This window comes from Lucilia sericata, unplaced genomic scaffold, assembly GCF_015586225.1.
Source record: "Lucilia sericata isolate MDLA Ls3-8-SP2 unplaced genomic scaffold, ASM1558622v1 Contig000025F_arrow, whole genome shotgun sequence".
In the NCBI taxonomy this organism is placed as follows: Eukaryota; Metazoa; Arthropoda; class Insecta; order Diptera; family Calliphoridae; genus Lucilia; species Lucilia sericata.
This window is the reverse complement of record NW_023994063.1, coordinates 850,755-863,509: the sequence shown is the minus strand read 5'-3', so window position 1 is coordinate 863,509 and position 12,755 is coordinate 850,755. Positions and strand designations below refer to the sequence as shown.

The 12,755-nt window shown below is 34.3% G+C and overlaps 1 protein-coding gene across 7 annotated transcripts in view; it reads left to right on the top strand.

The window, feature by feature from the left end:
- Positions 1 to 12,755, top strand: part of LOC119609715 — a 73,624-nt gene that overhangs the window by 35,234 nt on the left and 25,635 nt on the right. For 6 of the 7 annotated variants that reach the window (XM_037964625.1, XM_037964603.1, XM_037964632.1 and 3 more), the window contains 3 exons: positions 9,403 to 10,559; positions 10,628 to 10,795; positions 10,873 to 11,152. In XM_037964625.1, the coding sequence (XP_037820553.1) occupies positions 9,403 to 10,559; positions 10,628 to 10,795; positions 10,873 to 11,152 (1,605 nt within the window). The remainder of the gene's footprint in view (positions 1 to 9,402; positions 10,560 to 10,627; positions 10,796 to 10,872; positions 11,153 to 12,755) is intronic. The other variant, XM_037964648.1, reaches the window with a different exon arrangement.

Here is a 12,755-nt window from a genome sequence, read left to right as displayed (position 1 = left end):
GGTTGAGTCATAAAAGAGGTGTAGAGTAAGCATAGAATGAAATACTGAGAGTAAAGAAGAAGTTCTGACAAATCGTCAAATAGTCGCTTTCCTGGATATATGAATCGAATGTCTGCTAGCGCAGGTCATTGACAGAGAAGATGTTCAATTGATTCTTCCTCCTCATCATTTTGACAACTTCTACAGATGTCGTGGGGTATACCAAGTCTTCTTGCATGGTTTCCAAATGAGCTATGTCCCGTGATGACAGCGACAAGTTCGCTGATGTGAGGACGGTTTAGTTGCAAAAGATATGGCGACGTGCGATTACAGTCCAAACTTGGCCATATCTTCCTGGTGCTGATACAAGTTGGTTCATTAGGCCATCTTGCCTGGGAGAGTTCATAGAACTTTTCATCTATTTGATTTTTGCAAGGTTTTAGCGGTATGCCCCAAAAGATGTATGTTTTCGCTAATTCATCAGCAATACAGTTGCCAATCATGTCCCCGTGTCCCCGTACCCATTTAAGCACGATTGTTGAATGTCTCGCCATCCTGTTTAAGGATGCCCCGCATTCCTGGACTAGTTTGGATGTAGTATATACACCAATCAGGGATTTGATTGCAGCTTGGCTATCGGTACAAATTTGAATATCTCTGTATGATATTCTGTAGTACCAAAGCCAATTTGGTCAGGGAATGTCAAAATTATCGATCTTGTATTTCCTAGTATAGTATAGAGTACCAGTTCGGTTTTGTAAATTGTGTGCTGTTTCGAGTCTTTGTGATATCGTATTCAGATGGAACCCTGATACTGCTACTGCAACGTCATCCGCGTATGCAACAGTCTTATATCTTTGGGTGTCCAATTTCCTGAATAGGCTGTTTATGGCTACATTCCTGATACTGCTACTGCAACGTCATCCGCGTATGCAACAGTCTAATATCTTTGGGTGTCCAATTTCCTGAGTAGGCTGTTTATGACTTCATTCCATAAAAGTGGTGATAGGACTCCACCTTGAGGTGTACCCCTAATTGCCATTCTTTGCATACATGCCATTCCAATGTTAGAACGAATAATCCTGTATTAGAAAAGGTCTTTTATGAACCTAATCGATGATGTATCAATACCAAGTCCTTCTTTTCCTTCTTTTTCCCTCCTTTGGGGATAAACGTCACATTGCATTTGGTCCATTGATCCGGTACGTAGGACCATGTAGGACAGGCTTGAAATATCCTCAGTAGCCATGGTATAATCAATTCTGCGTTATATTGCAGATCAGATGGACGTCTTCTGGGTCGGTTTTCAGTCTTCGTTAATCACTTCGCCCTGACTATCAAATAGATTCCCAAGCAAGTTTGTGCTTGATTGGGCGTCCATTTGGTCGTCAGAGTTAGTGGCATCGTCTACCTTTCCTCCGTCCGTGCTTACCGGTTTGGGGTCTAGTTTGTCGTCACCCCGGTAGCCGCGCAGCTTGATACTATCAAATCCGTAGTGTACCTTGCTTTGCTTCTCTCGGAGTAACGGCAACGATTCCTTATTAACGGGGCAACCAAAAATATGCAGTATCATATTTTTTGCTGCGCGTCGTATGGACACGCGAGTTGGCTATTTATCCATTTCATACAATTTAACGAATTTTGGCATCGATTTGTAAGAGCATATTTTGTTCTTTACAGCGTATTTTGTGCTTGATTGAGCGTCCATTTGGTCGTCAGAGTTAGTGGCATCGTCTACCTTTCCTCCGTCCGTGCTTACCGGTTTAGGGTCTAGTTTGTCGTCACCCCGGTAGACGCGCAGCTTGATACTATCAAATCCGTAGTATACATTGCCTTGCTTCTCTCGGAGTAACGGCAACGATTCCTTATTAACAGGGCAACCAAAAATATGCAATATCATATTTTTTGCTGCGCGTCGTATGGACACGCGAGTTGGCTATTTATTAATTTCAGACAATTAAACGAATTTTGGCATCGATTTGTAAGAGCATTTTTTTTGCATATTTTGTTCTTTACAGCATATTTTTGCATATTTGAAATTTTACAGCATATTATCGCATATTTTACTCATAATCGCATTTTTTATTGCACATTTCGTTCTTTACACCTAACTTTTTCGAATTTTTTATAATTTTGTTTTTAAATAAAAACAGATTGAAACATTTTTTTTTGGGAAATTAATGAATAGAAAATGTTTTTAAATTTTTTATTATATTTTATTAGAAATTAAAAGTTTAAGGCCTATTATTATAACTTGGCAATAACTAAAGATAGGATTTTATAACCCCGATAATTTGTATCTCGTTATTATATGTATACGCGAAGGTAAGCTGGCGGAAAGGTCTCCGTGTGTTTTACCGATGTCCTTTAACTAAAGTACAATTCAAATGACTAGTAATGAATTATCTGCATCATAAAATCCTACCTTTAGTTATTGCCATGTTGTAATAATGGGGTAAATAAAATTTTAAACCCATTCCCTAAAATAAATTCATAAAGTAAAATTAATTTTTGATGACATACGAATGAAGCTTGTTTAAAATGATTGAAATCGATCTACAACCGTACCCCTCGAATTGGTCACTCGAGCTCAAAATTATGTTAAATGTTTCAGTATCTCTACAAAAATCGGCAAAACTTAGTTGCGTATAAGTCTAAATGTTACTGACCATTGTCGTAATGATCGGGCCTCATTTCATCCTTGCCCCCATACAAAGTCCCCATCAGAAAAGGTCTTGAAAGTCAATAATTCACTAGTATCACGATAAAATTCTGCATAAATATCTTTAATATAAACGTAAATCCCTCTACCAACATTTATAAGGATAGGCCCATATTTACCCTTGCCCCCGTATAACCCTCCTTCAGAAAATCACTTAAATATTAACCCACTCACTGGTGTAGGTTACTTGTTTGTCTTTCAAATATAAAATTTTATTTTAGAAATTAAATCAATGGAATGTAAAGCACAAGAAATAAGCATCTTAATCCTTTCCTAGAAAATTACACTGGACGACAAAATTTGAAAGAGAAACCCAGAGACCAAAGTTTACTTTTCTGAATTATTGAGCATCGCTTAATCTGAATCCAATTTTTTTGTCACATCGTGTCCTAAAAACTGAAAAATCCTGAGCCAGTAGGGCTTTAGCCCAATCTGGGGACGATTTTTTTGTCTACAAATTGTTTAAATATTAACCTACTCACTGGTGTATGTTACTTGTTTGTCTTTCAAATATAAAATTTTATTTTAGAAATTAAATCAATGGAATGTAAAGCACAAGAAATAAGCATCTTAATCCTTTCCTAGAAAATTACACTGGACGACAAAATTTGAAAGAGAAACCCAGAGACCAAAGTTTACTTTTCTGAATTATTGAGCATCGCTTAATCTGAATCCAATTTTTTTGTCACATCGTGTCCTAAAAACTGAAAAATCCTGAGCCAGTAGGGCTTTAGCCCAATCAAGGGACGATTTTTCGTCCGTGGTGAGTGTGACGATCGACTTAATTCCAAGCCGCTCGACTAGACGCAAGGCGGCACGCCTTTGAACAAAACCCTTCCTAGATGGATCTTTGGTGGGTTTTCGTTAGCCGTGATGGCGGTTGAGGGAGCATTAGTTGGACCCGACATCGAGTTCGACGATCCAACTTTTCCAGAAGTCGCAGGGGTCACTGCTTGGTCCGCATTGCCCGAGGCAGGGGTGTTTGCTGGCGTAGCAGCTAAGGCTTGTGCAGCTGATGAGATGCTTGCCACGACGGGCAAGATTTCATCGCTGCGTTCAGCCATGCTATCACCAGAAGGTTGGATAGTAGGGTGTTTGCAGTCCACCAGCTTAGGTTTCCCCAACTGGTTTTCCGCGGGTTTTTTGTTGTTTGTATTTGTGTTTTCCATGTGATTCCCACGAGTAGGCGCGTAATGGGTTGGACGACCCACGCAGGGACGGCGTACGTGGGCTAGGCTAAGTACTACAATCGATCCGTACCCTGGAAGAATCTTGCTATCATATATGACCGTCTGTTATCAGATGTATCATATATCAGCAGCAATCTATCATCTTTTCATCTCCAATAGATCATTTGTGAAAAATGTATCTACTGGTGTATGATAAAAAGATTATCCGGAATCATGCACTCATCTAGAAAGGCTTGTTAGACCATTTGTCAAAAATGTAACGAAAAAGACCATGCATAGCTCCCCCTATCCGCCACCTGGGACGCGTCCGATGGGAGATCTGACAACATTACACGCAGTTCTATTAGGGTATTTAATGGGTTTCCACAGGGTAGTCGTTTGTCTACTATTCTATTTAATCATTTTTCGGCTTCACTACATGGAATTGAGGATGATAATACTCTCGTATTTCAGCTTGCCGTCGATTTTATGATATTGTCCTTTGACCAATTTTTTGAGTTTGCAGATTGCAACTTCCTCAATCTATCTTTTAATATTCGGAAAACAAAGGTAGCTTACTTTGCAAAAGGAGGTCGTCGTCAGGTGCAAATCTCTGTCAATGGATGTGCAATTAAGCAAGTGTCTTCGCTGACCTTTTTGGGGAGGAACATAAAGAATAGATTATCGGCTAAGAAGCATTACAATTATGGCTTAGGAAATTATAATTTGCGGTGAAATGCCTGACAAGTATTAGGGGTGGTCATATGCCCGATGTGTTATTGAAATTTTACAGTTGTTTTATTAGGAGCAAATTTGAATATGCCAGGACCAGCGTTGCCACTCATAATTTATTTTTCTTACCAAAGTTCCGACAAAAAACTACCAAAACGTTCCAAAAACTTCTAAATTTTTCCTTAGGGACAATTGCTTCTGTTTAGAGTTTCATTATTTTTAAAAATAATATGTAATATCATACAATGATTTGTTCCAAAGAGACAATGGTTTAATTTTACGTAATTAGTTATGAAATACATAATTGCTGTTTTCGACAGCAATTAGAATCTAATAAGAACCTAGAAAAAATATGTACTTACAAACGGAATCACAAAATCAATATACCCTAATATTTTTATACCCATCAAAAAAGATTGGGGTATATTAATTTTGTGATTCCGTTTGTAAGGTAGTAGACCCACCAAATTATATATTCATTAATGAATCTGGCTTCTTAGAAAAAAATGAATTAGTGTGGCCTCCAGCAGGTTAGTGGTTTATGTTATAGCTGAGGCATTGGTTAGGAAGTTCACAACGGGACCGATGCAGACCTAGAAGTATTCCTTCGGATTTTATGTAACATCCTCATTTCAAACTAACTAACTTACTAACATTCATGAATCAGAAATGTTGAAATACATTGAAACTTAATATTTTCTTAGAACAAACAATATAAACTTAACAAGGATAAACTTAAGATTGACGTATTTATTGAAATTCTTATTACAAGGTCAGAAATGTTTATAAATTCATATGCATGAGATCAAAATTATCTCATCCTACCAAATTTGGACCAAAATTTAAACCAACCAACCAAACTACCAAAAGTCATTGCAGAGATTTGAAACTACCAATTTTGGTCCAATTGGAGCAAAGTGGCAACGCTGGCCAGGACTACCTCGGCTCATTCTCCAACTTACAAATATTGATAATAAGATTCGGTTGTTTCAAAATTCGACTCTTAGAAGATGGTTGGTCTTACACCATCAACACCGGTTCACATAATTTATGCTCTGGCATGTGAACTTCCTTCGAATTTGAGGGCCATATATTTGACGGCTAAAGAGTTGATCGAATTTTCATATACAATCCTGCCCTATTTAGATTGATTGCGACGTATCGTGGACTGAACAACAGTTATTCATTTGTCTTCTCTAAATTTGGTCATATTTTTGACAGGATAGGGAAATGTGTTAGATCGAGTATATCTCTGAAGGTTACTTTTAAGGTTGATAATCCATTTGGTGGTAAACACAATGCTTCTAGGGAAAGCACTACGGCTTACTATAGTCATCTTCTTGGAGAATACAAGGAGAATGGCTTTAAGAATATGGCCACTGATGGCTCTCTTTCCGAATCGGCAGCAGGATGTGCTATTTTTCTGGAACACATTGATCGTTTTTTCTTGGTTATTTTGTTGTCGGTTGTCGTCTCTAATTACTGAACTGATTACAATTCGGGATGCATTAATAATTGCGGCTACAGATGTGTATGAACGGGTTGCTATTTTCACTGACATTAGGAATGAGATTATTTCTATTAGGGACAGTAAATGGGAAAACTTTATTGTATCGGAGATTATCCAGATTGTTGCAAATTCTAATATAGGACTTGATTTGGGTTCCAAGTCATATGGGTATTCCTATTAATAAAAGTCAAATAAAATGAATTGACGAAAATAGCTCTTGATTGCGGGGCTTCTCTTCAGGTGGATTACTCGGTAAAGTGGGCATTGAGACTCATTTGTATTGAACTAAAGGATGAGTGGAATCACTCTTACGCTGAGATATCTCAGAGCAAGGGTAATTTTTACTTTTCCTTTAACCAGATCAGAGGATTTTCATTGGATCCTGTCGAGGAATATTATATCCCGAATAATATCATCCCATGACATTTGGATCTAATTACAGCGAAAGCCTGAAAATGGCAAAGAAAGTGCTCCAGAGTTTCACTGTCCTCTCTACATGGTCTAATTCGTCTGAATCCGCACGTCCAATTTTGTATAGGTGTGCCCACTTTGTCTCCCAATTTAGAGCCATCCGCGTAGCAACGGATTCCTACTGGTATTTGCTCTAAAGTTCCGCTTGGCCAAGACATTCTATCTGGGATCAGCGTTTCAAAGTTTCCGACATATTTTGTCTCTGGTATGTATATAACCTTCCAATGTGTCCAGTATACATTGATGACGTGCCCTACCCTGAAAATAATCTATGCTTAACTTTACGAAAAAAAAATTCGTAACTACTTTTTTCGTAATATATACGAAAATTTCGTGTATAATACGAAATATTGTTTAATCAACCCCTTTTCTAATTTTACGAAAGTACGAAAACCTGTCGTAATATCTTTTTTCGTATATATTAAGAAACTTTGTTTTCTTTTACAAAAATAATTTCGTTAAGGCATGTAATATTTAACGAAAGTAACGAATTTTTTTCGTAACAAGATTATTTAGTAATATACTAGAATTATTTTTGATTTCACAAAAAAATTATTGTTTTTTTTTTTTGTTATTTTCGTAATTTTAAGGGAGTTAAATTAAACGTAATTTTTAATTTACAGGAAATTAGCTGCCTAGTTTCCTGTAAAATTTTTTATGTTTTTTTTAAAAAACATAAAAAATTTGTTTTTTTAATTCGCAATCTTTTTCTAAATTTACAATAATTATTTTAAAAGAACTAAAATATTTAAGTCTTTAAAAAAAACGTAAAATGAATAATTTTTTTTCTAAAATTATATAAAATTATTTTGCATTTTACTAAAATATTTCGTACATTTTCGTATATATTACGAAAGAATTTCGTGGTGCGAAACCACGAAGCATTTTGTACAATGTACAACATTTTTCGTGTATATTAGGCATGGATTATTTTCAGTGTATAACCGCTTTTGGTCAGTTCGCCTAAAGTTATCAGCCGTTCGGCTTTAAGTGCCGCCTCATATCTTATATATGCTTCAATGTGTGGAATATCTAGCATTCTTTCCAGAACATTGGTTGACGTAGTGCTCATGGCTCAGCTTATACTCAAACAGCATGTACGCTGAACTTACTGTAGTAGTTTGAAATTACATTTAAACCGAAGTACTTAACTCTGTCTGTCACAGGTATCTTCTTGCCCAGGAAACAGTGTTCAATATACTCAGAAATGTTTATCTTTCTTGTGAAAAGACATATTTCTGCCTTCGCCGGGTTAACATTGAGGCCTGCCTCTAGGTTGAGCCCAGCTCAAGGCCGTGTTCAGAGCCTCTTCAACCCATCTACACAAGTAATTTGGATCCTTTCCCCTTAGAAGTATTACGTTCTTTCTCGGTTAGGGTCCTTAGGAGGCTATTTATCGTGGTTACCCAGAGTAAAGGGGAGATCTCAGTCTGGTATACTGCTTTTAACCATACTATCGACTATCCATTCTAAGGTTTTAAACAGGAAGGACGTAAGACTTATCGGTCGATAGGACTTACATAGGTGTCGCATAGCTAGGTTTTCCTGGTTTGGGTATAAATATTACCCTTGCATCCTGCCACTAAATGGGGGTATATGTTAATTTCAAGCATGCAGTGAAAATCTTTCACAGATGTACGGAAATCAGTCTCGCCTCCTTCTGCAAAAGTGCCGGGAAAATGCCATCCGGCCCTGCAGCTTTATAGGGCGCAAAGCTTTTCATGGCCTCTTTAAACATGCCAGTTGTAGGAAACAAACTATGAAAAAAAAAGATTTTCATGAATTAATTAAATTTATTAAAGAGCGTAACATTGATACGCTACTTTAATCAAGATTGTAATTTTGTTTTTCATTTCATAATTTTGTTTTGGTTATAATTTCAAATTTTATTTTTAATTGTTATTTTGGTTTTAAATTTTTATTTTATAATTGATTTTGATTTTGTTTTTTATTTTTTTTTATTGATTTTTGTTTTTTTTTTTTTTATTTTTTGATTTAAAATTTTATTTGAGTTTTAAATTAATTTTATTTCGGTTTGTTTTTAATTTTAATTTAAAATTAAGTACGCTTAAGTTAAATTACATGAATGAAATTACCATAATTTTTTTAAATTATTTAGAACACAACCGTCTACTTTTGCATAAGTAGTCTGTGGAAGTAGGTGTTTTTCAACTCCCAAAGGTTTCTACAAAATCCCATTAAAATATGGGACTGTTAACTTCGTGTACATCATGTACAGTGGGACAACCTGGCAAATTGTGTGTTGTACACATCGCCATTAAATTTGCAAGTTAGAAAAAATAATAATAATAATAAAAGGAGAAAGTAGATCTGCTTTAAGCATTCTACGCATTCAAGCATCCTAATATTTTGTAATTGTAACTTTTGACCGACGCCTAGAATGTGAGATGGCGTAAAACTCGAGGTGTGAGCCTACAGCTTTACGTAATAAGTGGAGTTCTAAGTGGTGCGACTACTGTAAACACTTGCAAATAAGAATGAAAAAATAGGCATTTTTTGATGTTGTAATGTTAATTTTTCAAGTACATATTGTACACTTTTTGGACCACAAACGAAGAAATGTGATTGTTTGAAATAAAAATTTAATTTAACACATTAAAAATTCTTGAATAATCGTTTAATTCAATTCAAGCTGAAATGTGATTTCAGTTTCAAAATCTCGTTTTCAGTTTTATTTATTGAAGTTAAAACAACAAAAATATTATATATTTAATTACTATTTTAATTGATTGATAAATTTTATTAAATTAGTTTAGTGTAAATTTAAAAATGTTTTTATTTTAAATTTTTATTACTAGAACATGAAGTCACTCCAATTTATTTAACATGGAATAAACAAACATTAAAATGTGAAAGTCAGAAACTAGCAAAAATTGAGGATACAAATTTGATTGAAAGAGAAACGCCGCAATGTTCAACCCAAATAGATAAATCGGAATACTCCCAAAGTGATAATAATTCAGAAAACGAAAACGCCAACAAATTGGTATTTAATCGTGGTTTGCAAGTTTTAACAGATGATCAAATATTTCAAAACCTGATTGATCAACAAGAAACATTATTGCACAACATAGAAAACGATAGGCCCAGACAGTTTGGCCGACGTGCAGAGCGATTCGCCACATTATCAGCAACTATTAATAATTCAAATCAAAATTGTGAACATGTTAATTTTGATAACCTGAGACCTATGAGTGCCCCCGCTTCAACCTGTTCGAACATACCGGAGATTTTGTATATTGTTTCTGATGGTAGTACGACACGAACCTCACGTAATACAAGTCCGGTTTCAATCGAATCCAGCACAGATTCTGGCGAATCTTTAGAAATAACGGATACTACAGTTGAACCTAATATTAATGTGAGTGAGGACACTAATCGACAGAGAGCACCACCTATGGAATCTGAAAATGTGGATGAATCTTTAAAGTCCGGTTTCAACTCTTATTGGCCTCACAACTATAGCCGAACTTTGGCTCTAATTTCTTGCACACTTGGATTATTTAACATATGTCGGTTTGCCGTGCTTACCATAAATTATGGTGGAAATTTTTTACTTCAGTTCTTAATACTTTCAATTCTATTTGGAATTCCATTCTTGTGGCTGCAGATGAGCTTAGGAGCAAAAATTAAAGCAGGTCCAATATCTATGTGGAAAATAAGCCCCATATGTGTTGGTATTGGAATATCTTTAGTTCTTGTGCAATATTTTATTACAATTTATTCATCGGTTGTAGTTGTATGGCTTTTAGTGTATATTCGAGATATATTCATACATCACTCGTCATATCCCTGGTCGGAGTTCGTTCATCCTATAATTCCGCGACAATCCACACATATTTACACAAATCTAACAGAAAGTATTCCAGATTACTTTAATGTCAATGTTTTACAAAGACTGCAAATATTAAAAATGAATGACGTAAATGGAGTGCGCCTTCACATAAGCGATCGCGTAAGAGATCAAAAAATAAATTCTTTATAAGTTTGAAATCACTTTTTTACATAACTTTGCAATTCAAGCAGGTTGCTTTTTATTTGGTCATACTTTGGGCAGCAGTATTTTTGATACTAAGTAAAGGTCTAAAATCTTTTGGTAAAGTTATATTATTACTTGGAATACTGCCAATTATTTTGTTAGCAGTGATTGCAGTAAAACTATTATTTGTTGTTGATTTTGCGAAGCTACAGGTAAGTTTTATTTAAAAATGTACAACCAATAATGTGTACATTTTGCAATTCTAAATAATAATTTGTTTTTCTTTTAGAAAATGTTTAGTTCTACTGAGTTCGATGAATTTCTGGTCAATTCAAAATCGTGGGCAGCTGCAGCACAAGAAGCTTTTTTAACTTGGGGTCTCTTAGGAACATCCATTATAGCAATATCAAGTCGAACACATAAGAAGTGTTCTAAATTAACGCTACGGAGTGATGCTATTTTAGTTGTTTTAGTTACATTAATTGGATTATGTCTATCAGCATTAGTTGGTCTTTGCTCCATCCAAATTGTTAACGAATTCGGATACATTTATGTTCCTGGTTCATATGGTAAATATATAAAATAATAAATTTAAATATGTTTTTCAGTACTTTTTTGAAAATGTTAAGTATTGTATTTTTATTAGTTTTTTACCTTTATATATTAGCGCATTGAATTAATAAAAACCATTAATAGTTTTTTATGACCTTAATAGCTTAAATTATTATCCAACATTATTTTTTTTTTTTTTATTTCGAACAAAAGTTCGAATTTTCGAAATTAAATAATGGTTTTAATCCATAGATTATATTTTAAAATCATTTGAAGTTAATTTCGGATATTCGAACATAATATTGTAATGCCTTCGCCAGTCCATTTGGACTACAGGAACTAATTTTAATAGATCATTTTCGAACATAAGTTCGAATTTTCGAAATTTTTTTATTTTTTTATTATTCAAAGATTATTTTAAAACCATTAAACGTGTTTCGAACATAATTTCGAACACAATACTATATTGCCACCATAGTAATCATAATTAACAAATTTTTGTCAATTTGGACTACAGGAACAGATTTAAGTATACTCAAAACGTTTTTGAACATATGTTCGAATATTCAGATTTTCTTTTTTGGTTTTTATGATTTAGAGAGTATTTTAAAGCCATAAACAATTTTTTCGAATATTCGAACATTATATTTTATGTTCCTCTGGTGTACTCATAACTTCCAAATTTCAGCAAATTTGAGCTACGGGCCAATGGCTTAGTCATATTTCTAAAGAAAATCGACATATGTAATACCATTTTGAAAATTCGAGAGAAAATCGAGGTGACTTATACAAAATTCTGATTACTTTAAGTCAAACAGAGTTACAACAGCTTTTGTCCCCAAAAACGTGACCTAGTCGCGGTAGGAGCATACTTCGTATATTTTGATATTATGTAATAAATGTTGTATTAAGTAAATATTTTTACATATTATTGTTGAAGAATCATAATGTACATATATTTAATATTTCAAAAAGATATAAAACACAAAAGGTCATTGACTTGTCTCAGAGCACTTGATTAAGGAATGTGGAAAAAAATTTAACTTATTTTGAAAAATATTCCAATAAAACTATTTTATTCTACTTTGGCGTTGAGACCAATGATTTCTGTTCGAAATTGTCACCTTTGGAACTGGTTCTGAGAAAGCGTTATAGAGTCGACACTCATTCTTTGGAACGGTTCTGGAACTAGAAGAATGAACTTGTTCTTTAAAACTCTTTAGAAGTATTTTAGAACCAAAACAATGTTTCGAAGAACGTGTTCCAGAACTAATGGCGACATCATTAGTTCCTAGGTTGTTGTTTAAGAATCTGAAGTGGTTCTATTTGCACTCGTTCTAAAACTAGTTGGTTTTAGAACAAGTTCTGGGTACATATAATATATCTATATTTACTCGAATTATTTATTTTTATTTAATATTTAAAATTTTGTATGAAAAGCATTAACAAAAACTGAGTAGTTATTATACAAAATAAGCATACGTTTTTGTCCTTAAAAGACAACGTGGATACATATGTTCTGAGCTATGATAAAAAAAATAATTTATTACACGGCAGTTTTAAAACTCAATTTTCAGTTATTTTAAACTTTGTTAATAGATTAGGGGATAAAACGGTGAA